At 36.9% G+C, this 27,435-nt stretch overlaps 2 protein-coding genes across 2 annotated transcripts; both read left to right on the top strand.

The window, feature by feature from the left end:
- The first annotated feature begins 907 nt into the window (after positions 1-907).
- Positions 908-12,918, top strand: OOSP2 (oocyte secreted protein 2). Its single transcript, XM_076001361.1, has 5 exons — positions 908-1,052; positions 3,684-3,862; positions 4,865-4,968; positions 6,698-6,858; positions 12,794-12,918. The coding sequence occupies exons 1-5, from the start codon at positions 908-910 to the stop codon at positions 12,916-12,918; spliced, it is 714 nt and encodes a 237-aa protein (XP_075857476.1).
- MS4A3 (membrane spanning 4-domains A3) lies at positions 12,819-25,519 on the top strand. Its single transcript, XM_012757006.2, has 7 exons — positions 12,819-12,928; positions 15,694-15,865; positions 17,021-17,158; positions 19,857-19,913; positions 22,276-22,434; positions 23,731-23,832; positions 24,364-25,519. The coding sequence occupies exons 2-7, from the start codon at positions 15,710-15,712 to the stop codon at positions 24,445-24,447; spliced, it is 696 nt and encodes a 231-aa protein (XP_012612460.1). The 5' UTR covers positions 12,819-12,928; positions 15,694-15,709; the 3' UTR covers positions 24,448-25,519.
- The last annotated feature ends 1,916 nt before the right edge of the window (positions 25,520-27,435 follow it).

Here is a 27,435-nt window from a genome sequence, read left to right as displayed (position 1 = left end):
TAAATAGATTCTAGTTATCAGCCCTTTATCGGATATGTAGCTTGCGAAAATTTTCTCCCATTCTGTGGGTTGTCTGTTTGCTCTCTTGACAGTTTCTTTGGCTGTGCAGAAGCTTTTTAATTTGATCAGGCCCCATTTATTTATTTTTGTTGCTGCTGTGATTGCCTTTGGGGTCTTCTTCATAATGAATTTTATTTACTTTTAGTGTTTGATTTCTAAGTTCCTTTTAAAACTACACAGTCACATTTAGGTCCTGACTGATATTTTCAGGAAAATACAATAAAAATCTTTAACTGGAACTTTTATTAAAGTGAGTATCGAAATGAATATGTATTCATTATACAAAGTTATGTGCATGTATATAAAATGCCCTCTTGTTTTATAAGGCTTAAAATGACCGAAGTAACTATATATAATTTAGAAAAAATCAACAGAGATGGATGGTACTGGATTTGTGGATTTTCCTGATACCAAGAAAGTTGGTTTTCCTGTGAGACCCCATCTTCTCCTAGGGATTTATGTTCCTGGTCAAGTTCATCATTTCTGCTTTGATTCTTCCAGCCAAACCTATAGAAAGGAAGATAGAATAGTCTTTTGATTTCAAATATATGTGATTTAGGGCGGCTGTTTTATGGAAACTAATGACACCTGAACATTATCTAGTAAAAACAGTTCCCAAAATTTAGTAGTTTTTGGAAATGTGTGTCACGCCAGCCTCTCAGATGTTTTTAATAGGCCTTGTGCAGACGGTTATCAAATAACACTTTTTTCCTGATACGCCTCTTTGAGTCTTATTGTTTGGATAATCAGGAGAGCTCCGGCCTTCCGGTGATTGAGAGTGTGATAGGTGTACTCCGTCAGCTCCCAAATTAAGTAGAAAAATGAAGGCAGCTGAGCAGATGTTGCCATGCAAAATCACTTAAACCAACCAGCACTTCCTGTTTCCTGTGCAGTCCTGAGCCGGAGGTCTGCCCAGATGAAGGTCTCTGTGGCCTTTGAAGTCTTGATTTTCCCTGCTGCCTTGATTTGGGCTTGTGCTGAGAACATCAATGGTAAATTATGAGTTTTGGAGAATGCTTCTTTGACAGGATTATTCACAATGATCACCTTCCCTGCAGGTGTTCTCCCCCTGCAGAGATCTGATCTGATTTTAATTTGCTAGAAAAGAAATACTTTCAGGCCAAGTAGACATGTATCAATATATGGAGGATACATTTCTCTCTTTCTGCCTAAATGTCTGAGTTCTTGGGCTTTGATTTATATTTTCTCTCCTTCTCTGTCTTGGTCTTCTATCTTGATCTTCATTTGCAGAGGTTTTTCAGGTTTATAGTCCTTGGCTGTATGTTTTAGTTGAACTTTTCAAACCTGCTACCAATTAAATAGTACTTGATTGTATTGCATTGCAAGAGACTTGGTTTAACGGACCTTCCTGCTCTCAGGCACTTCATATTTCTGCTCGATGGTGATATTGCTCTTATTCTTTAAAATATATTGCTCTGACCTTCACTCATGTCAAACTCATCAATGGTCCTGCAAAGCCAGTAGGATAAAGTAAATTGAAGTCTATGCTCTCTACAAGTTGATGCCAACGTATCTTTTCTATTTTACCTGGAATCCAGATGCTTCCCAGTTTCAAATCCTGACTAAATGTCATCTACTCTAGGCAGCATTTCAATACTACTTTTGTGTTTTTTTCTTAAGTAGTCTTATCTGTTTCTTTCTGTTTGGAGTGGGGTATTATTTTGGAATGGATATGTGAATTTCTTATTTATTCATTTGGCCTATAAACAGTTTAGGAGCAAGGAAAACATATAACTTCTGATATCTTTCCATTTAACCTAACATGGACCTTTCAGAATGTCTAGATTAGTTCACCAAGAAGCAGCTAATTATTGAAACAAATAGCACATGTAGAGAAAGAGGAAGGAACAAGGAATTCTGGCTGTTTGGGATGAGGCGAGTAGGGTGTTCAGGCCCTAGCTATATAGTTCCTGATGCTTGGGTGCAAGGAAGATTCTGTTTCAGTTAATACATTCAGCAGCTATGTGTGTGCCTCGGGCTTTATCTCAAATAATTTCTCAGCTATTTGAGAGGCCACCGCAGAATGTCAAACTGAAACTTGACTTTCTAATGTTAGTATGAAAAAAACAGAGTGAAGCGGTTAATGGCTGTTGAACTCCTCGGTTCTTGCCTTCTTGCAGTAGAAGAATGAAAGCAAGAGACGGCTTTGAAGCAGCAAGCAGCGGGGTTTATTAAAGCAAAAATTCACTCTTAAAGGGGTTAAGAGCAGGCATGCACCCTGGTGGACTGTGGCACTGGGGTTTCTGTGTATTCGGCAAGCGATGCTATACTCCAAATCGTCTAAGAGCAGCACACGTCCCAGCAGACAGTGGCACTGGGGTCTCTTGGGTTTCTCCTTTTCTTTCTTTCTGTCTGGCCTCTCCTCCTTCATGACGTTGTCTCTTCTTCTTTTTTTTTTCTTGACCAATGGGGATGTTGTCTCCTTCTTGCCATCCCTCTGCAGAGATCTGATCTGCATCAGGCGTGGGGGAAGATTTTCACCTTGTGTGATCAGGCCCAGATGTCTTGTGGTGTCCAAAGCCCACTGTGGGGTGCACAAACTATAATGTATAATGTGCCCTGTGTTGTTTCTGTTATGTTTTCTTGTAATAGTTGTGGTCACCCTTACCTTGTTATTGTTACAGTAGGTTCTCTTATTCAGCATGTGTTTGTTTACACCGCCAGTTCCATACTTCTCTGCTCGTGTCTGTCTTTCCTACCGACACTAACAAAGTCAGAAGCATGGACTTGCTATGCGCATGCTTGCTTATCCTTGAAATCCATTTCTAATCCCAGCTGCTGGAACTTTTTTCCCTTTAGGAAGGATCTTCCTAATCATCTTCTCTAGGTGATGTTAGAATGATATTCCAAACACATGGAAAGATGTAATTTGGAGGTTGCGATCACTGATGTAGAAGCACCTGTCTTCTCCAACGACCCCTCGGCACAGCCTGCACCGCCGCCCTCCATGTCTTTTCCCTAACAGGCACTGCCTTACCCTCTCGATGACGATTTATCTCTAAAGTCCAAGGACCTCCAGGCCCCCATGGTGTTGGAGCTCTCTGTGGCCACTTGCCCATTAATCATATAAATATTGCTGAAAAGACTCAGCTCCCCCAGATGAACCCATTACAGATAATGATTAGCATTGACTTACTGAAGTTTTCAATATAGAGGATAATTTACTATAAAACTTTCATACAACTTCCATCCCAGATAGTGGATTTTCTCTCTTTGGACTATTTCCTCTTAAGCCTGAGATTGTTTCTGGTTCTGGCTGCTCTAGATATAGATTCTCTTATGTAAGTACCGCTGTAATTTCTTTAGGAGGAAGCAAGGGTCTCTATGATTGTGTTTTTTCTTATCCTTGCATGTTGGTTTTTTTTTCTTTTTTTCTCTATGAAATAACTGAACTCTAGTTATTTGGGGGCAATATTAGGCAGACATTTTGGATATAGTGGTAATATGAAAACCCTTTGTATGCTTTTCTTTAAGTCATGGTTACCCTTGCCAAAGAAAGAAAGGCCTTTTATTTATCACAAAGGGCAAAGCTGAATATTCTTTGAGTTCTTCCTTAAGACAGATACATATCTGACATTTTCTCATGATGGTTCTTTCCACAGTGAAAATAAGTTGTTCTATGGACTGGATGATGGTCTCAATTAGCCCATATATGCCCAGCAGCAATCTGTATATATTTGCTGATGAATTATGTCTGGGAACGGGCTGCCCTGTGACTCGGATACAAACATATATATATGATTTTATATATCCTGTTTATGAGTGTGGCATCAGGACGAAGGTGAGAATAGTGATTATTTATAAAAATACTAAATGTTTTGTTGGGCTTTTATGCCTGGTATTAAAATTACTATCTCTTAAAAAAAACCCTATATTTGCTCTTAGCTATGGGTAAGTGACAACAGAACTCCTCACTTATCCTTCACTGACTATTGGACCATTTTGTATACACAGGACCTCAGCACACAGATTTATAGGGCAGTTAGTGAACTGATTTTAAGTTGTCTTTAGGCTTCTATTATATTTCACAAAAGTTTAGCAGACAGTTTTGAATTTCATTTAACACTTTTAATGTGGAAAACTGCCAATTCAGGAAGGTATATTCAATGTTAGGTCCTTTGAAATCTACCCATACTCCGGTGAGGACGTGTATCAATATGGGAAGTGGATTTTCATTGGAATAAAATCTCTGTTGCCTATTTGGCTAGATACAAATCTTAAACGGCATCATTATCCTGGGGTATTATCTCATAGATTCCCGGATTTAAACAATTTATGTTCATACAATACAAATACTTTGGGCCAATGACTAAATAGAACTGTCACTTTTGAATAAGGGGTTGTCTTTATTTTAGTAATCAGAAAATTGGAGCTTCAGAAGGTGCTTTAGCAATTCTTCCAGAGAGGCACAGCTAGTGGCTGGTAGTTTAGAGGCCCAGTCAGGGTGATTACCCTCCAAAGCTTATGCTTTAAGCCAGTTTGTTATTTGATTTCCAATTCATCTTTCTCAAAAGAATCGTTGAAAACCTCATTAGTGAATCACAAAAATGGCTCTAAGTGGCAGTTTGTTTGAATGAATTGGATTCTTTTGCCCTCAGGGGTTTTAAATCCACTCTTAGAGAGAACAGTCTTCCTCTCTCCCCATGAATTGCCAGACCTTTGTATATACCTAAGAGTGACAGCCATTTTTGAGACCTTGAATGTTTTCTACACCCTATTTAAATGTGCATATGACTCCTCTGTTCCTAGAAATGCCTTCTACCCAAACTTTGTGCTCTCCTAGATTATTTCTGAGGATACACTCCTTTTTCAAACTGAGATACACTTTACCCCAAGGAATATGCATTGTGACCATCAGAAAATCCCTCTGGAGTGTTCTGCCTCCAGGTGAGTCCCTCTGACTTGGCTCCTTGGATGTTTTAGCTTTAGCTTTGCTTACCAGAAGCTTCTGCAGAAGCATAGAATTTAGAGACTATAACATGTTTCACCCATGAGTGTAATTCCAAAAAAAAATCCCAAATTAGCATTTATAACATATTTTAATGAATACTTTTTTTGTTTTTTAATTTTTTAAATGTAATATTTATTTTACAATAAAAACAAATAGAGTTGGAATGGTCCTAACAATCTAGTGTAACTAGGTTATTTTATTAATAACTCAACTACAAAGCAGAGTCATTAAATACTCAAAAGTTACTTTTAGTAAGTGAAAGAGTTGATATTTTTTGATGTTCTCTCCTTCATAATACTCTTCTTTGGATACAATTTATTGTTTAATGCCCTCTTTGGAGAGTAAGTGGCTAAATAAGTTAAGAAAAGCCAATTCTTCATTTTAATATTAACTCATGAATGGAAGGGTTTATCAGCTTAATCATTAAATGCACTTTGCTTGTAATTTTGTGGAACTGAAATATCAAATCCCATGTGAACTTTGAGACTAAGGGGAATGGTATTCTAATACATTTTTTACTGTGTCACCAAAATATTTACATTGAGTATTATAAATCTGAGTGATGAATCTTGGAAACCACCTGAAAACTATGGGAAAAAATTCTATCCTTGTTTAATATATGGAAATAGTTGACATCAAAAAATGAATTTAGAGCTCAGAGTAAATGTGCAATATATTTTAATATAATCAGATTACTTTTTTGGGAGGAGGGAGAAATTTTATTTTTTGGTAAAATATTACATAAGATAAAATACCATTTTAACAATTTTAAGTGTACAGTTCAGTGGCATTCAGTACATTCACATTGTTAATACTCTTGATCTTCCTGTTAACTTTTTTCCATTAAGGTTGAGGGATTTGGTGATATTCTGGGAAGTAGCTGAATCTTAAATAGAAATCAACCCTTGATATTCTCATTCTCTCTGTCTCTCTCTCACTCTCTCTCTCATACACACACACACACACACACACACACACACACACACACACACACACACACACACACACACGTTTTCATTCCTATATCCTACCCAATGCTTAGAGTAGTGTACAGTGACCTAAAGAATCCCCTAAAGAATTCTGACCTAAAGAATGCCCTAGAGCTGCTCTTTCTTCATAGGCTACAAGAATAATAGTAATGAGAGGATATTCCTATTTTGATAGTAATTATTATGTTTGCAGTTTACATTCCTTAAAAAAATGAAAGCCAGACCAACAAACATATATGATTTGGTTTTTAGTGCATGAATTTTACTATTGTACACACACACACACACACACATGCTCTGTCACTCATTTACATACAGATACATCTTTCCACCACCATACTGCGTCAGGTTAAGCTTTTGGTGGCTTTTACTCACTGTTATTAGGATCCATTTGGCTAAATCGATTTTACTGGGTAATCTGGGACTCTACTAAAGCAAGCATTACAAATCATCCAAGGCCATTCACAGGGAGGCTATCTGGAATTGTCTTTTTAATAAGAATATTGGTCCAAATCCTATACCAAGAGTCCACTATTACCTAATAGGTGTAGCATCTGGCACTATGCCATGCTCCTAAATCGCCATGTTGAACATGATTGTGTTGTTAGACAGTGATAAAAATGACCTAATCCCAAGTATGCTAATCCTGTCTGCTTTCTGTTTCTCTTTTCTTCAGAAAATCAGTGTGGCTTACACCAGTATCCACTGATAATGAAATAAAATTGGATCCCAGTCCCTTCATGGCTGACTTTCAGACAACACCAGAAGAGTTAGGATTATTAAATTCTGATCAAACTTGTCCCCTAGAGGAGAAACAGAATTTAAAGTTGATATCATGTATTTTGTTTAAAATAATGGTTTTTTTAAATAAAAAATAGTTGATATATAAATTTCTTCTTACATATCTGATTTGTAAAAAGTCTGATTCAACAAAGACCCTGATTAATGAAGGTATATTTTTAGGTAATTTTATTCAATAGGGGCTTATTAATCTAATGTTAACTATTAGGTAATTTATATTATCTATTTAAATTTTGTTTTCTGTATAGTAGATTTAGCAATATGTGTTCAAGGACAATGATTTGATCTAATTGATATGAACTGCCAAGAAATATGTTCTAAATATTTTTTCAGTAAGAATAAAAAATAGAAATATACATTTGAATGTGCCAGAGTGGAAACTTTGAACATGGTCTAAAATTTAACATGCTAACTTTCAGGAAAGATAAAATCCTTTTATATGCAGACACTTGAATTTGTGTGGGCTTTCCTAATTAATCAGTGAAGTTAAGTCTTAAAAATAATTCCACGTGACAATCTATTTAGATAATTATTTCAGAAAGAAATTTATTTTCTAGAGTGCAAATAACCACTCCCTTAGCTGAAATTTGACACTAGATTTTCCTTTTTCCCCAATATGGTTCTTCCACACTTGGAATAATTAATTGATTTAAGTGATCAATCATAGAATCATCCTGCCACCTAAGAGAAATTCATTAAATGGTTATTTATTACCAGCTATTTTATATCATCTTTTCCCTAATCAGGGAGTTTATACATGTAATACTCCAAAAATAAAACTTCTGATTTTGGGAGATTTCTTATATCATGTATGAGAATTCAACTGTGCCATTGGCTATTCAATTGCTTATTGAATGTACATTTTAGATGCTACATCCTTCTAGAAATAGATTTTGCCAAGATAATTTTTATTAATTTTTTAAACATTAAAGTGCTACTACCTTATCATTTTCAATAAAATGCCTATAGATGTTTACTTGTCAAAACATTTGACATTGTAAAAGCAGGTTAATAATCTTTGGCAGTTAATATAGAGCTGAGAGGTAAAACTTCTGGAGGGTTTAATGAGTGTCAGGCAATGGTATATGCACATTGTAACTTAATCCTCTTAACCTAAAGAGCTATGTATCACTATTATCCCAATTTTACAGATAAGAAAAAAACCTAGGTTAAATCATTTGCCTAAGTCACACAGCTGGTTTGTGTTGGTGCCAGGCTTCAAAGTTGGGCTGTCTCTAGATCTGTCTCTATGCACTGTATGCATTCCCCACTATACTCAGCTGCCTCTTCTCATCTTAAGTTGCTGAACTTTAGTAGAAAACAATTACTATTCAAGCACTACACAGCTCTCAATAAAACTTAAAGTCTAGCAATGGATAGAGGGTGTTTTTACAGAATCTAGAACAAAAATGATTTTATATCAACAGATTTGGGAGGATATTGATATTGAGAGATGAATGATTGCTAAGAACAAAAAAAATTATTGGGTATTTCTTCAATATTCTTGTGGTATGAGGTAAAGAGTGATGATGTGGCTAGATTTTAGAAGGGTGGCTCTAAAACCCCTTATCCTGCTACTTCATTTTCTTTTTTTAAAAATTTATGATTGACATAATTGTACATGTTTATGGGGTATAATATGTTTCAATACATGTACAAATCGTGTAATGATAAAATCAGGGTAATTAACATATCCATCATCTTGAACATTTATTATTTCTTTGTGATGAGAACATTCGAAAAAATGTTTTTTTTTTTTTAAGATATGAGCTCTTGCAATGTTGCTGTTGCAGGCTGGACCCCAACCCCTGGGTTCAAGCAATCCTCCTGAACTCTTGGTCTCAAGTGATCCTTCTGCCTTAATCTCTTGTGTAGTTGGGACTATGGGCACAGAGAATGAAAGGAAGGAGAAATCCCCAGGAGACTTAAAAAATCAAGAGACGAGGGGAGGAAAAGAGGCAGTCTTGGTGCTTTCTGTTTCATTCTATTTATGTCACTGATGGATGAATTCATTAAGAATATTTATAAAATCCAATATATTTCACAAAAATGATACTTTGTTTTTAGTTTTTCTGGAGGCAAAGCTAGACTTGGTATGATTAAAATTCATCAAAGAATTAGAGTTGATTACATCATATATTTAAATGCTGGTTTTATTTTCCTGAAAATATGTCCCTGTTTTTCTTGGGAAGTGGAGAGGGAAGCAAGTAAGAGTAGGAATTCTTTTTGTTTTTTTCAGAATTATGTTTTAGTGATGTAATAAAGCTAGAGATCAGCTGTTAAAGAGAAAAAAACTTCAACATGCCAGGAATTAGTAGATGAGTAATGATATTAGCTGGATTATGGTAGTGCTTTTACTTCTATATACATTTGTAAAAATTAATAATACTGTGTACCTAAAAAATTTATAGTGTCTAAGTTATACTTCAATGAACCTAACATTAAAAAAATGCCAGCCTGGCTATAGGCACAATTATCTCCATCTCATATGAATCTAAATGTGTGAGGATATATTTAATAGTATATCAGATATCTGGACTGGGACATTGTTTTATTAGAAAATTAGAATTCTTCTATGAAATATATGCTTTTATAAAGAAAAATGTTGAAGACCAATAGGGATTTTGATGGGAAGATGGAAAAATCAAGGGGGAAAAGGAAGCAAGAATCTAAGGACGCTTGTATTAAGGTATCCAGGCAACTTGCATTGGAGAGACTCAACCACATTCCAGCAAGGGATGGAGGATCTTGAGCACAGCTTGTGAAATGGTCCCCAGAAGAGCCTACCAAAGGGCCCAGAAACTACCCAGTGAAATCTGCAGGCTGACACTGAGAAGGAGGCAAAAAGTGACTTGGTGAGTTACTCAGAGAATGACTTATGAAGGGGTTGGAGGGAGAACTTAAACCAGAAGCAACTGAAAGATGCTCAGGAGGTCCACTTGGCCAATAAGCTGGGGATCAACAAGATTGATCAGAGTGGGATCCCTGTAGGTGCGTATCACCTGTGGCTTTATGTGAACTGTAGGTTGCTCTTCTCTTGGAAGACCCATAGTCATTTATAAAACAGAAATTTAATATCACAGTGGACTGGGAACTCCAATTGAATCCCTATTGGGATATTTTCTTTGTGGATTCAGGTACTCAAGAGGTAGCAGAAGCCCACATTATACAGTTTTGGGTGTGTATCAGAAGGAACTCAAATTCCTTTAATATACAAAACTTTATGCTAAGAGGAACAACTCTTGTCCCTTTCCTATTCTTCCTTCCCATTGTCATCTACCCACATAGATGATTCTCTGCTGAGGTTGTCGAGATCCTTAAAAGAAAGTCACAGGCAGATAGGGAAACAAGTTATTCACAAAAGTCTCAGCCACCACTGTGGATAACTCATTACCTGACCCTCTCTTCCACCTGTGGAAGAGAAATAACAGCATCTTGAGACGTTTCTCTTCTGATATTGCTCATGGACTGGTTAAAGCCCCTCAAACCAAGAATGAGAGCAGTAAACCCAGCATCACAGACAAACTCTGGAACCTTACTGGGGGCCAGAGGATAGCACAGAGCTGACTACATGACTATTAATGGTTGGTAATGGTCTAAGGAAAAAGAGTGGAAATTGATCCCTAAGTAGGTTTGCCATATTTCGCAAACCAAAATTGAGGAATCCCAGGTAAATTTGATTTTTAGACAACTTTTTTTAGTATATTTATATCCCATGCAATATTTGGAACCGACTTACCTTAAATACCCAAATATCACGTGAGATATACAAAAACAATTTTCTTTTTCTGAAATTAAAAGTTAACTGGGAATCCTGTATTTTATCTACAGCCCTAGACCCAAGGGACCCCAGCCAGAGAAAAGCAATGCCTTGGTAACAGAAGACAGAGAGGAAAGATGATCTGGAGGAATGATGCTCATTGAAGAAAGTCTGTATCTAGTCTAGGTTGTTTCTACTCTAGAAAAAGAATGAAGGTGATATTCAAATCTGGGGACTCCTCAGCTCCTAAGCCACAGTTGAGGGAAATTCTGAGAGCCAGTGAGTAGGGACACTCCCCAGATGACTGGGGTTCTGACTAGTGCAGGGGTTTTGGTGGCTGAGGAACGGCCCCTCTTCACTAAGAATGTTATTTGGACAGCTCTAAGGAACAGCATGTTGATGAGTTAAAGATCAAAGTGGGCCCACTGAATTCTCTCTGGCGTGTGCTCAGTTGGAACCTGGCAGCCTTACACATGCTCCATGTCCACGCAGAAGCTCAAGGGAGCCACCCCAGCTAGAAGGAACCCAGATCTTTGTATTTCAGGCCCCCTTTCTCTTGAAAGCAGTTTCTCACAATCAGTCTCTCTCTAAGGAATTGAAAAGCCTTCTCTTTTTTATTGTTTATTTTTAACTCTTGAAAAGATCTTACTCACTAAGACTTTTCCATGCATTTTGTCATTTAAACTTTGTCCTGTTCCCTAAGGTGGGTACTGTGATCTTCAATTTACAAATGGGACAACTAAAGTCTTAGAGTTTGAGTAACTTCCTTTTATGGCTCTTTCTTTCTGCAGCTCCAAATTCAAAACAAGCATGTTGAAAGGATCCACTTTTTTCCCCTTTCACTTCCTCGTATTTCTTCTTCTCCTTCCCTTAAGGCACCTTCTCGTCACTCTTTTTTTTTTTTTTTCCCTCAATATTCCATTTGTAGTGGCTCCAGCTAAAACTGGGAGGGAAGGATCATGTATCTTTTACCACCCTTTCAGCTATTTCCTTGTGACCTCTGTCTCTGCCTTCTATGCTGTCTGTCCGTCCCCTCTCTTTGCCCTGAAACTAGACCTTCTGGAGCATCTGTTCCAAGCTTGGGTGTCAATCTGGTTGCAGAACCTTGGTGTGTTTTTTGCTGCTTATTTCATGTTCACAATCTCTCCTCCCCAAACTGCCCTTTGGTCTTTATATGTGGCCCTCATTCTCTTTCCTATGGCCAAGTCCCCACTTATGATCCATTTGTGTTTGCAGGACTAGGACCTCACTTACTTTGCTGTGAATGTTCTTCTGTCTCTCACAACCTCCCCACCCCATGAATCGGGGACAGTGCCCTAGTTCTGGGCCATCCCCTCAGGCCCTACCTTGTGTCCCTCTTAAGGATTGTGATTTGAATCTTCCCATGTTACCCACTTCCTTATACCTTGCTACTTGGCTCTGATCTTTCCATCACCTCTTTCAGGACACTTATTTATTTAGGATGATTATACAACTCTAGATGGGCCACATTTGAAACTTCAAGGAGAGATTTTGACAATCACACTGGGGTAACAGACATGATCCTGGCTTCGCCGTATACAGAACTCAGGTTGTGCATAAGGCTTTGCTGGTTAAATGTTGGGAAAGCTGGTTAACATTTCTATACTATGGTTTTCTCTTTCAAAAAATTGGGTTCATAGTACTATCTAGGTCCTGGGTTATCATGAGGATGAAATGAGTTAATATCTGTAAAGAATTTGAAGCAGTGACTTATACATAGTAATTACTTAATGCATTTAAACTACAAGTCACCTTATTATTATACCTATGATATTGGGTAATTAAGCTCTCCAAGCCTGTGAGAACTGCACAGATGGTGCGTGTAAGGTACACAGCAGCACTGCTGGCACATTATGGGAAATAAGTGCCTGAGTGAGCATGCTCCCTTCTCCAGACAGTTCTTTCACTGTCTGATTCTCTCTCTTCTTCTTATGCAACTAACTGTTCTACCTCATCCCACCAACCCTTCCCACTGATCTACCCATTTTTGCTGCTTGTATTTCTTTTTCCAACAGTGTGTTAAGCAATGTCTGAAAGCCAGAAGACAGTTACCCCGACACCAGTTTCCTAATCATCCCTCAGCCTTGGGGAAGCAGATGGATCGGAGAGCCCTCAAATGCAGGTGTGATTAGCACACCCTCAGTCAGCCCGCAAAACATTTTTGCTGACTCCCTGAAAGTATTGCATAAGGCAAAGATACGTTAAGCCCGAAGAAGCCGCCGTTTTCTGGAAAAGACACTACAGTGATCATTACTGAGTGTCTCCTACTTGGCAACAAGATGGGCTTGGGAGGAAAGAAGTCTGCCAAAGCCTGAAGCCTCCAAGGTAAGCCCTGTAGATTCCCTCTCCATAGAAATCCCCTTCTCTTTTCTGCCTGTGAAAGATGCCTCCCAGTGGGGCAGCTGGGAGGTCTGTAAAGTTTTCTGTTCGGTTTCTGCATACTGATCTGGAACAGTTAGCTATAAGGACAGCCTCCCCTTAGAATGTGATTGTTTCTCTGGAGCCATGATAAAAAAATGTTAGACATACTAATATAAATATTTCTTTGGGCACACACCTCCCCCACCATATAAGATACATTAAATTCTAGTAGCTGCATCTGAGTCTATCTGCCAGCTCTGATCATGAGAACTGGTCCAGGCACAACTGAGGTATGGGGTTTGGTGAGTGAGTTTCAGCATAAGCTCAGGGGACAGTATAGTGTAATGATAACTATTAACAGAAGTAGGTTGCCGGGTTCTGACCCTTAGCTATTCAAGTTGCTGACTGTGTGGCCTTGAGCAAGTTACTTAATCTCTATGTTCCTCAGCTTCCTCATCTGTTAAATAGAAATGATTATAACAGAAACACCCATTCATGTGGTCGTTGTGAGAACTAAATTAGTCAACATGAATTAAGCACTCAGAACAATGACTGTCCCAAACGAAGAGCTGGGGAGGTGAACTTAACTGGTGGGTTCCTGGAAAATCTACTTCTCTCTGAGTATCTTTGTTTTTAAATGAGATAACTTGACCAAATTTTGTAGATAACAGTTTTCTCTATCTGAAGGCTGAAAATTCTCTCTGATTATTTAAAACAAGTCAAATTAAATAATATAGTTAGATTCCCTCTCTCCTGAATAGCTCTGGAATATTTTTGTATGAGAGGTTTTAGTGCATGCAGATGTATTTTCTGTTATCATCCATAAAGCAAGCTACATCGGGCTGGACAAAAAGTTTATGTATGTATTAAACATGTGTTAGCTGAGTGCCCATCATAGGGTGACACTGAGCTAGGTACTGGAGTTATCCTGAGAAGATAACGAGGTAACTGACAAGTATCCAGGCAATTGAAAGTTAGGCTGATTAAGTGGTATGAGAAGGAAAGTCAAGAGAATTCTGAGAGTAACCAGAAGGAGTGCATCATCCAGCCATGGCCAGGACTAAAAAAGATGATTTAAATAAGGTTATTCTACTTTTGGCTATATTCCTTGTACATAATTACATTAGGCATTCATTAATGTAGAGTTCATTGTAAGCTTTGTTGATCTTCCCTCACTCTTGGAGTCTGTGCACAGTGTTGAACACAGAAGTAAGGGCTCCTTGTCATTTCACATTTGTCTGTGTTTAAATAGACAATGCAATTTAATGGTAGCATGAAAATCGGTATTGGTAGAAAACTCCTATGAAGCTTATGATAAACTTTTTATTGGTATTGGTTGGAAACTTTTATGGAAATGTCATGAACTTTTATAGCAATTTCCAATGTGATAAGATTAGAACATGTGCTAACCCTCACTTTCTTTTAAATTAACACCTTAGCAATTTGTTACTACACTTGAGTAAGTATGACTCATGCCTCTATAATAGAGAATTAGAAAGATAAACATCTTGAAAGGAAGTGGCATGTATTTATTTTGACACAGAATTAATTATTAGAAAAATGGATCTTCTGCATAATTTCCAAAAAAAGTAGAAGTTAAAATCTTATTGTAAACTTACTTAATAGATTTGTCAGAATTCAGCATTTAGGGGGTTTATGTTTAATCTTATACCATTCCCCTCATCAATTATAAAAGCATATAAGCATTTTGCTATTGTTTTGTCTTGGAGAACACTATGTATCAGGAAGTTATATTGCTCAGCATTCAGAAGGACAGTATGAGCATTCTGTGTGTACTTTAGTGATACACATTTTTTAGCTGTAATGATTGAGGTGGTAGTTTGGTGACTATTATATCCAAAACTTTAAGTACTTTTTGGCATAATGCAGAGTATAAGAGTTGATACCAGCTGTTTGTGGGTTAAAGATTTAATACATTATCAAAGTTGACTCTTGCAATAGTAATATGAAATTCAAATTACTCCTATTTTGTAGATGTGAAAACTGAGGTTCTCACTACTTGGTCATGCAACTAGTAAATGACCAAATTCGGATTTGAATTTGATTCTTCCATAGTGCTTAAACTCCACTATGCTATATTGCTACTCAGAAAGACATCATCTATATAGTGCTATATAATGTAATGATTTAGAAAAATATTATACCTTAGAGTGGAATGTTTCTAGAATATGAAATCACTTATGAGCTGTGTGAGTTTGAGTTTCTCAATCTCTTCATGCCTCAGTTTTCTCATTGATAAAATGGGAATGATAATATTACAACATAGAGTTCTTGGGAGGATTATATATATGAATACATTGACAACAACTAGAATGTGCCTGGCACACAGTAGTAAATACTAAATAAACAATATCTGTTATCATTACTGGAATGTGACTAAAGCCATCACTCTCACATAAGAGACCACTGCTCAGAGAATCCATACATCTGGTTGCCCACGACTGATTTGAAGAGAGGCAGGGACTATATATCAGTGAATGTAAAAATGAGAAAGGAATCGTTCTTTACCATTCTAAAGTGAAGTGAAGTACTTAGGCCTACCACAATGACCCAACAATGTCTACTACTCCAAGACAAAATGAAATTGAACATCGTGCAAACTCTATTATTCTGCCCTCATGCCCCGTTTATGGAGAGTCATTCTGATGTATGGAAAGAATTGAACCCTTCGATTACATTCAAGCCTTTGGATTTCTTCTCCATAATAGCCATAAACAACCCCAAATGGCCTCCCAGGAAGTTGATAATGCAGAGCTGGGCACAGCCTTGTCCAGTGGTGCTCCCAGTGGCCAGCCAGAACCAGAGGGTGTGAATAATTCTGTTTACCAGCCCATTGATGGATCACAAGATTATGAAAAGACAGTACTACAAACCCTTGGGGTAAGTCAGCCTTAATTTAAAAATAGGTTTAATAGGTAAGAAAATAAATACGGTTGACCCTTGAACAACACGTGTTTCAGCTGTGAGGTCCACTTACATGTGGATTTTCTTCTACCTTTCTCTCCCACACCTGAGACAGCAAGACTGACTCCTCTTCCTCCTCCTCCTCTTCCTCCTCCTCTTTAGCCTACTCAACGTGAAGATGATGAGGATGAAGAACTTTCTGATCATCCACTTCCACTTACTGAATAGTAAATATATTTTGTCATCCTTATGATTTTCTTAATAACATTTTCCTTTCTCTAGCTTACTTTATTATAAGAATACAGTATATAATGCACATAACATACAAAATATGTGTTAATCTATTGTTAATGTTATCAGTGAGGCTTCTAGTCAACAGAAGGTTATTAGTAGTTAAGTTCTGGGGGAGTCAGAAGTTATATGCAGATGTTTGACTGCATAAGGGCTAGGTAGCCCAAACTACCACATTGTTCAAGGGTCAACTGTCTCATGTGGAAAACCTTATTTACACCCCTAAAGGAGCATTTCTGAATTGTTCATCACTGAGTCAATGACAAATTGAAGAAAAGTCAAATGGGACTCACTATAGACCTGGAGAGTAGAAATGCAAAAATTCTTTCACGGTGGAAAAAAATCTTGGAAAACAGATTCCAAGACCTTTTTTTTTTTCCCTTTGTGCCTTTTGACCACCCATATCAGGAGGCTGAGCCCTATGACACTCATATTCTATATTTTAAACTAAAAAATTGGGTTGAGGGAAAGGCTGAGGAGATTACTTCCTACCATCTGTCTGCTTTTGCCATATTAGGGTCCCAAAGCATGCTGGGAAGGCTTTGGTTCCATCTCTCTCACCAGCCATATCTCCTTCACTCTCTGCCACCTTTGAGTGCAGTTCATGAGAATGAATGGAAATTTGCAGGAGAGGCGAAGATGAAGGGTTGCCACTGGAATTGGTGGGGTAGTGTGGGACAAAAAATGTCCTAGTGTAAGCTCTTGCCCAGTTAATTTAGGCTTGGCATTTTAACCATTTCAAGCACTGACATTTCCTTTCTGAGGAAAATTAAAATGGTGTCTTTTCAATGTACATTTTAGAATATGATTATTATGCCTTTTTATTCCTTCTTCTTTCAGGCCATCCAGATCCTAAATGGAGCCGTGATTCTGGCTTTGGGTGTTTTTCTGGGTTCCTTGCAATACTTGACCCACCTTTTCCGGTACTTCTTTTTCTTCACCTTCTACACAGGATACCCGATGTGGGGTGCTGTGTTTGTGAGTACTCATACTCCCTGGCCATCTGTCATCCTTTAGATACCACTGCTAGAAATGTGTTTGATTATGAAAGTATTGTTTGCAGGTTATTTGAGGGTTGCGTGCTGTGGTTTTGATTTGTAATTCTTGACACAAGCAAGTAATAAAAATCTCTTTCTTTCTGATTAAAAGAAACCACATTTTCTGAGTACAAATTAAGTCACAAAATTAACTTAGTATCTATATAGTATTAAGTTTTGGATACTAAGAAAATTTAATGGAAAATGAATATTGTTGAATTGCCTCATGGTGTAGCCAAGAGTCCTGGCTTGGGAGATAAATTTGTCTAGTGACTACTGTTTGAAAATCAAGTCATTTTCCCTATATGGGTCAAAATGTAATCAGAATAAATAGGCTTTGAGGCTAGGTAATCTTTAAAATTTTTAAATTCAGCTTTGTCATATGATTATCACTCATCTGATGGTTCATTTTTTTAAATGGTAATGGGAACTATTTGTTAGCCAGCTATAATTATGACTATTATTATTAGCTTATTTATTTTGGTGCTAGACCTTTGAGAATTTATACATGTTCAGTCCTGAACTGAATATCAAAAACAAAGATGCCATCATGGAAAGATGGGAAAGTTAGTTGAAAATAATGAATAGAACATGTTATTGACAAATAAAGAAAAAAATTTTTAGCAAGTCTTGGGCTCTAATTTATATTTTTTCAAAATTACTATCCTTCACATTTCCTTTGAAAGAAAATTACTCTTAATTTGGTTAAGTTTTCTTGACAAAAATCAGATCTCATACTCTGATAAAAGATTATACAGTATACTGTTTCTGGGTGTAGTCCAAAACATTTGGATTTACTATTTCTACACTTTTTAGTTAAAATTATTCTGATGGAATAGTTAAAATCTGATTTTTTTTTCTAAAAAACCTAGGATACACATTTGCTTTACATATGAATCTTGACTATCTAAATGGAAAATTTCTATATTGTAGACAAGAGAATAATAAAGGATTTCAATTGTTTGATCAGTAAAGAGTCTTCTCAGAAAGTGGGATTAATTTGTAAAAAAAAATAGTGAGAATTTCACTCTGTAGCATCTTCTTTTTTTATTTCAGCATATTATGGGGGTACAAATTTTAAGGTTTCAAAAAATGCCCTTTCCCCCTCCCCCACAAGTCTTAGTTTCCAGCGTGACCATCCCCCAGATGGTACACATCTCACTCATTATGTAGGTATACACCTGCCCCCTCCCCGCTCCCACCTGCCCAATACCCTATTACTGTAGTTCCTATGTGTCCACTTTAGCATCTTCAACACTAATATTCAAATCTGACCATTGGATTCCCAATGCTGGAAGCTCCTCTCTGGCTCTGTAGCACCTACAGAGCAAGGTCTGAGGTCTATCCTGTTGCCCTCCAGATCTGCCTTCCCTGCGGCTCTAATCTAATTCCCCTCCGTCCCCACCGCATACATGCCCTGTTATATATTGACTCCATGATCCCTTGTGTTTACTCATCTTTCTCTCACTAGTTCTTATTGACTGTATGACTTTGGAAAAGATATTTGAGCTCTCACCCTTTGATTTCCCCACCAGAGTGGTAGAAACAATATGAGGACCTTCTCTTTGGGTCTCTGAAATTAAATGGGAAAATGTATATAAAACCTTAGTTGTTGCTAATAATTTGAATGTTTTCTGTATGCTGGATGAATAGCTAAGCCCTTTATATGTATTTCATTTTTATCCCCACACAGATATAATGTTGGTAATAGTAACATGGAGATATGCCCATCTCTATTATACAGAAAAAGAAACTGAGGCAAAGAGGGGTTTAGTGATTCATCCAACTTTACACAATGGATATGAGATGAAGCTGGGATTAGAGCACAGAGCGTAGTGACTCAGAAGGTTCCTATGATAACTTTTGTTATTTGAAATAGAATTGAAAGCTTTTTCCTTCATGTTCAACCAGAATTCAATAGTTGAATTTTGTGCAGTAAGCCTTTGCTCTCCATGATTTTGGAAACTTTTTCCCCAATCCACAGGAGTGAGAGACTTATAACGTAAAAAAACAGGATGAACTAAACATTTGTACCCCCATAATATGCTGAAATAAAAATAAATAAATAAAACAGAATAAAGATTTTGAAAAATTCATAAATATGTACAGAACTGAATCTATCAAAATTAGAGTCATAGAAATAGTAGTATATCACAGTCATAATTTAAAAATTAGAGGGTAAATAGATATGGACACTTAGATTTATAAAAGATCTTTCAGAATATCTAGTCTAATAAATAAATACCTTATCTGAAGTTTGGGTAAGAACATGAGAATGATATTATATCTATATATATGCAAATAAATGTTATTTACATTTAATATAAATATGAGCATAATATAATCAAATTACATTAACTATATGTATATATTATATGTTTTTAAAGTAGCCACACTCTCACAAACCAGTAAGAAGCCAAACGTAAAACAAAATGAAAAGATTATAAATTTGCTCACAATTTAATTTAAAATTTTAGTCATATAAAATAATGAGCAGCATCATTTTGTGTTCTAAGATGTGAATTTAAAAAAAAGGTTTGTATGACTTTGCTAGATATCTGCTAATCAAGAAAAGGTGAAGAAGAAAATGGTTGAGACTTAATATTCCTTTATTTGCTTTATTTCCTGTTTTCAAACAGTTTATTAGTTCAGGAACCTTGTCCGTTGTAGCAGGGAGAAAACCCACGAGAGTACGGGTAAGTGGCAATTCTTCTTTTTCTATGAACACAGGAGTAGAAATAAATTAGTCATTGACAGTAGGCAATAGAGCTGAGACACTGAGTGTCACTTAATACTCAAGAAAATTAGTTTTCTTAAAGTATTCAGATGGTGACTTATCAAAAAGATCACATAGATTGTGAATATGCATACCTGGGGTGGTTGCTTTAAATATGTGATGAATCTGAAGCTTAGAAAAAAGGCTTCTTAATTTTTGTATGTTGTCAGCTTGACCGATTCTTATTATTTTGAGCACAGGATCTCCCACCACTAACTAGTTGCACAAGTGAAAGTGAGAAATTCCTTTCCTTTAGTCATTCATTAAACAACTACTAAGCCTTTAGTATGCAATCTCACTGACTCATTTACCATGGATGCTCCTCTCTCTACTCCATCCATGCACTTTCCCTCCTGCCTAGATGACTATTTCACCGTTTTATTCTATCCTGAATCATCAATTCCTTTTCTCTAATCCTCACTCTCTGTTGATGGCCTTATTATTTCCTATTCTGAGAAAATGGTAGCCATCACAAGGAGCATTTTTGGACTCCCACTATAATATCTGCTTCATGGACTAGATCTGTATCAATATATATTTCTCCTTCTAGCCTCTTACCATAGGTCAGCCCTATGATTTTTCTGTAAAGTTGATCCCCCTACTTGAGAATTAGATTCCATTCCTTCCCCCCTCACCACACACATGCATGCACCACTTTGATTTATCTTTCTCTACTAGATCTTTTTAATCAGCATATAAGCATCCAGTCACTCTTCCCAACTTAAAACAAGAAGAAATCTTGACATTATTTTCCCCTGCTAACTACAGGTATAATTTGTTTTTCCTTCTGTAGCTAAACCCTTTCAAGGGATTTATCCATACTCTGTCTCCAAATCTGTCTCCAAATCCTATTAAAACCACTTCAATAAGACTTTATTTTCTTCTCCTCCATCCCTCTGTAACTACTCTCTTTAAGATTACTAAAAACTTCCACATTGCTAAAACAACGATGGGTTCTTGATTCTCACCTAACTTCACCTCTGAGCAGCATTTAGCACAGTTGGTTGCTCACTCTTCCTTCTGATAATTTCTTCACTTGGCTTACCTTGATCGGCTAGTTTTCCTTTCATCTCTTTATTTCTCCTTCTCAGTCTTCCTCCCTTTCTGGTTCCTTTTCTTCTCTCTGACCTTTTAATGTTGTGGTGCCCCAGAATTCAATTCTTTGCGATTTTCCCTTCTCAATCTTCTTTGGTGATATCATTCATTCTCATGGCTTTGAATAACATCTGTATGCCCAGAACCCTGAAATAAATATTTCCAGCTGACATTTCTCTCCTGAGCTTCAAATTGGCCTGTATAATTACTTCCACCTAGATGTTTAAAAGTTGCAAAACTCCTCCTCTTCCTCCCCAAACCACCTCCATGTACAGTCTTCCTCATGGTAGCTGATGGGAACCCCATTCTTCCAGATTCCCAGATCAAATACCTTAGAATCTTCCTGACTGTTCTTTCTTTCACAATTCTGAATTCAGTTTGTCAGCAAATTCTGTTGGCTCTGCCTTCAAGCTACATCAGAGTTAACCTTGTCTCATCTTTCTGCTGATGACACTTTCTCCAATTTACCCCATCTCTCTTCATTGGGCTCCCTGTTTTCATCCTTGAACCTCCCCTTCCCAGTCTCTTTGGAAACAGAGTGATCCCTTTAAACCATAAATCTGAGTATATAACGTGTTTGCTCACAATCCTTCATTGGCTTTGTATGTTTCTCAAAGTTAGGACAAAAGTCCTTTTCGTGACTTGCGGGGCCCTATGTGATGTGGCTCCCTGTTAACTGCCTGTCCTCATTTCCTAATATTGTCTTCTTGCCTTCAACCACCTTGGCCCCCTTGCTTCCCTGGGACATTCTGGCTTCAGGGCTTTGCACTGAGTGTTTCCTTGACTGCAAGGAAGTTCCTCCAGAGATCCTCTTGGCCAACACCCTCAGCCCTTTCATGCTGTCCCAAGTGTCATTCCTATTTAGTATACCTCTTCTCTCTGGATTTCTGAATTCTCCTTGTCTCATTCCCATAGTACTTAATCACTTTCAAAAAATACCACGTCATTTACCTATTACAGTATGTTTATTGTTTTCTTCGTCTTTATTGCTAGAATGTAAGCTCCATGGGGAAGGGAATCTTTGTTTGTTCATTGATGTTCATTGATGTTCGCCTTGCATCTGGGATATTGCTGGGTGTTTAATGCAATGTTTATTGCATTCTATCAATATTTTTTTCAACAAAATGTTACCAAGAGAATAAAGTATGTGTTGCATATATTAATAGAAAATTCTTATTCTTTTTTAGATGCAAAACAGTTTTGGAATGAACATTGCCAGTGCTACAATTGCACTGGTTGGGATTGTTTTTCTGTCAATAAATTTAGCAGTTAATATCCAGTCAATCAAGAGTTGTCAGTCTTCAAAGTCTCCAGACTTATGCATTTACATGGGCTCCTCATCAAACGTATGTTTTTGAAAAAATATGTGTAATCATAAAGTATTGCAAACAATCCAAAATATACAGAAAAATAACATGTCAGGTACTATGCTACTTTGATTTGAATCTTGGGCCTGCCACCTATTAGCTCTGTAATAAAGGGCAAGTTAGATCACCTCTCAGTGTTTTAATTGTCTCATTTTTGAAATGAGGCTAATAATAGTACCCATCTCATGGAGTTAATGGGAGAATTAAATAAGTTAATATGGGATAAGCAATTAAAACAGGGCTAAGCACATTATGTTATACTATTATGGATACTAGTGCTGTTGCTAATATTACTGTTTCACTCCCCAGAGAGATTACGTTTTTAAAAAATTTTATTTCACATTTCCTTGCTTAATAAAACAAATGAGAGATTTATAGTTTTCTCTGTGGAATATTCAAATAATACCTTGAAATTTCGAATGACTTTACTTTTGAATTTATTTGACTATGGTATTTTAAAAGGTAAGTTCTTTAAGAACCCTACCAGATTATTTTTGTTGGTGTTTAGGTATTCTACCTCTTCTGAGGTCAACTTAGAAATTAATGTTTTCCTTTGAAATTGTCCATTTCACCTGGTGGTCTATGATCTATAAACTATTATTTACAGATTCACTCCTAAGCCTCCTGTTTTCTGATACTATTCATAGAAGTTTGTGTCCTCATTTTCTTTATTATAGTTTTAATTATCTAAATTATATTTTTACCTACGTCTGATTTTTTCCTGTGGATTTAGTGGTATTTTCCCTACAGACAATTTTGTATTTGTTTTTTCTATATGTCTCAGTAATAATAGAAAGATCATTAGCCCAGCAATAATTTTATTTTGTATTTATATAAGCTTGTGTTAAGATCAGGTTAAAAGTTTTCCAGGGATAATACATAAGCCCCTATGAAGTATGATTAATGAAATGGTAGAGGGGTCATTTTGGTCCATTTTCCTAAACTGCCTACTCATGTCCTTAGGTGACTACTTTTCAGATTGGTAGATGTTAGTGATAATGTCAGAATTTTGTTTCTACAGCTTCTTCTCCTCATGGCTACTTCTTGTGGGTTGATACAGAAACATAACACATCTCCCTCTTCAGGGAAAATGTTTTCATGCTTTTTGATTGAGATGGGTATCCCTTCTACAGTGTTTTGTGCACCTGTGTCTTAAATCTAATTTATTTTTCACTTTGTTCCATTTTATGGGAGGGAGATGTTGTAGTCTATTTTATGGGAGGGTTTGCTGCTGTCATTTTTTTCTTTCTGAATGTTTCTACTGGGTTTTCTTAGGGCCTGGTGTCTCTAATGCTAATCCTCACCTTGGTGGAGTTGTGCATAACCACCTCTGTCTCAACCATGTGGTGCAAGGCAAACTGCTGCAATTTGAGAGAGGTGGGTTTGTTGAAATGACTAATGATTCACATGATCTGCAAATCTCTTTCTAGGGTTTGAAGTAGTTTCTGACTCTTGAACAGAAACTTTTATGTAGTAATGATTTATGGAGTTCTCTAGAGTTAGAGATTATATGAATATTAGAAATGGAATGAAGGCTGAAAAAGAATTCAAATGTGAATATGAAAGAACAAACAGTGTATTTAATATTTAAGAGTATACATATTTTATATACAGCTGGAATTGAGTTTAGTTATTTTCTTGCAACTTGTCCCTTTCTAGCTGTATGACCCAGGAAACATTAATAATTTTTTTCTAGACTTTAGGTATCTTAACTGGAAAATGAAAATAATTTTTTTATTCTCTTCTAATGATTTTATCAGGACTACATATATAATCTTTATACAGTATTTATCACAGTAATAATCAGTGAATTATTGTTATTGGTGATGATCATGGTGATTATAGGAAGGGATGGGAAGAGAGAAAGATGATGATCCAGTTCTTGAACACTAACGTTTTATTTTCAAGGCGACTTCTTCAACTCCCAGTTCTGTGGAATCAGCCATGCCTCCTCATGAAAGGAATTCTGAGACCATGAAAATTCAACCGTAAATCTCCAATGAGTCAGAGATTCACCCAAGAATTCAGGAGAATATGAGCTCATAAGACTCAATCCTTCTTTTATGGCACCAATTATAAGAAACTTGGACATTTGACTCAATCCTTTCTGTCCTAACTATAAATCCCACTAGTGTGTTCTGGGTATGGAAGGACAAATATATTTCTATAGGCATTCTTGGACTTGTAACCTCTATGATCACTACTCCAAAGTTGTTTCCAGAAAGTGGTTCCCTTTATTCTTAGCCACCGACTCCATTGCATTATGAGGTTTGAGGAAGGAAGGTGATAGTATAATCCCTGTTTCATGTATTCTCCCTAAAATCCAACTTCCAACCACCCAGTGGAAAGGAAAATGAGCCAGATTTTTTTTCATTGCAGAAAAATGCTTCTTGACTTTAGCTGACATCAGCATTACAAAAACCATCAAATAAAGAAATTATATTACTAAATATCATCATCATTGAGATAGATTTTCACTATCTTTGAGCTGGGAGGGTTTAGTCTAGAGACTTTGTTTTAGTCAGCTTCTGGTGCTCACACATGCCCTGATACTGAGATAATGGTTTAGATCCGGGACTTTGAGAGCAAGGTCGATATTTCCTCTTCAGAAGGACCTTGAGAAACGTAAAACAGAGAAGTAAAGAACAAGGGCTTTAGAATCTGACAGATCTGGGTTCAAATTCTGACACTGTCACTTACTACCTGTCTGAACGTGGGCAAGTTACTTAATCTCTCTGACCATGTTTTCCTTATCTGTAAAATAGATGTAATAATATCAGCTACCTTATCAGTTGTTATGCAGGTTAAATGAAAATAAGGAAAATGTAAAATAGCACAACTACCTGGTAATGATGCCACTGTTGATGTTGGTCTTGCCGCTGCTGGAGAGAGCTGGCAGAAACCTTCGTGCTCCCATCTCGGCTCCTCCTACGGCCTCCAGCAACTTCAGTGGCCATCTTTTCAACATGGAAGTTTGATGCTGAAACTCCTTCTGATTTCTCAGCTCCTGATCAATAGATCGGATGGAGTACTTGCATTTCTGATTAATAAATTTTGTTTCCCTTGATACTGAATTGATGACATCTATATGTTTGTACTCATAAGCTACTCTTAGTTACTTGCTTATCCTATGTGCACAGATTCTTTTACATTCCTCTCTACTAATTCTAAATATAGCCTACTTCTATAATATATATTCACTCATTCTTTCATTTATTTATTTTTTTTAATGCATTCAACAAGTCCCCACCATGTGGCCTGTACCGTGCTAAGAGTTTGGCAAACAATAGAGAATGATGCACAGTCTTTATCAAGTTGCTCACAGTGGGAGAAATAGACCCATAGGAACATATAAGGGGTATAATAGGAAGAGTGTAGAAATCTTGGGAAGCACATAGGATGAGATTCTAATCCAGGTTAGGGGAGATGTAGGTGATAATTTTTATTTTTTTTGAGACAGAGTCTCGCTCTGTTGCCTGGGCTAGAGTGCCATGGCATCAACCTAGCTCACAGCAACCTCAAATTCCTGGGCTCAAGTGATCCTGCTGCCTCAGCCTCCTGAGTAGCTGGGACTACAGGCATGTGCCACCATGCCCGGCTAATTTTTTCTATATATTTTTAGTTGGCCAATTAATTTCTTTCTATTTTTAGTAGAGACGAGGTCTCACTCTTGCTCTGGCTGGTTTCAAACTCCTGACCTTGAGCGATCTGCCCGCCTCGGCCTCCCAGAATGCTAGGATTATAGGCGTGAAACACCACGCCCAGCCTAGGTGATAATTTTTTAGAAGACTTTTCTTAACTGATATCTTAAAAATGACCATGAATTAGCATGATTAAGGGGAAATTAAAGAAGATGCAAAAGCCTCTAGAAAGAATTTTGAATATTCAAGGAATGAGCTAGAGAGTTTAGTAGGTCTAACTTTAGTATATAATGGATAGATGGAAAGATATAAATTTGGAGAGAGAAATGTATACATCACAGATTATAAAATGAGGCAACTCTGTGAGTCCTAAGGAACAACTGTAAGTTTATGCAGTGGTATGTTGGAACTGGCCTATATTAGTCTGCCAGACTCAATTTTAAATTTTCAGGCAGCACAAGTGAACATAATTTGGGTAGCTTGAAATTGGCTGTGGTCAGAGTATTTGCACCAGAGAGATTGGCAAAAGCTACAAATTTTAGCATTCACATGTAGATTTTGCCTGTAGCAATTACTACTGTGATGTCAAAGGCGATTTTCTATTTTTCTCATTTCTCCTTCGTTTATTATTTAAATTTTTCTACAAGAAAGATTTATCCCTTCTCTCTCATTTATCTATTAAATTATTTATATCAGTAGGTATTCATGGATAGTTATCTTGATGATTTTGTCTCACCAAGAAAAAGTCATTTTGTGATATGTTTCGATGTTCATTATTGTCACAGATGGTAGAGCATGGCTGTAGGGAACCGAAGTGTGGGCACAGAAAATGATAAGCATCTCACAAAGGGGCAAGAAGGTGCTGGTGAAAACTGGGATATGAAACAATTGGGAGGTCATGAGGTATGACAGTTTCTGATTTGCATTTTGCAAGGTTCTGTTGAAAATTCTCACAAAATAGCACCACGTGTAAACAATAGAGACCATACTCAGTCTGTTTCCTATCTAAATCTCAAGTCTGATTCCTGGTTATTTAACATACACATGATTACTTATTATAAATGCCTAGGAAACACTGTACAGACAAACACCATTACTTCAGGACTTTCCCCAGCGGATGTGCGATGATTTCACTGAGAGAGAGACAAGCAAGGGAAAATTCCTGAGGCTGTCATTTTAAGTCCAGTCTCAAATGTTACCTTCTCTGAAAATTCCTTCCTTGAACTCAACATACCCCTTATCAGGAAGAATTGTGTCCTTCTGTGTGTCTCAGCATCCTCTAGCCTCTGACATACTGAGTAATGATATGTCATTTACTTTTGTTCTACTCTGCTTCATT

This window comes from Microcebus murinus, chromosome 4 (genome assembly GCF_040939455.1).
Source record: "Microcebus murinus isolate Inina chromosome 4, M.murinus_Inina_mat1.0, whole genome shotgun sequence".
In the NCBI taxonomy this organism is placed as follows: domain Eukaryota; kingdom Metazoa; phylum Chordata; class Mammalia; order Primates; family Cheirogaleidae; genus Microcebus; species Microcebus murinus.
This window is presented reverse-complemented; position numbering and strand designations above follow the sequence as displayed.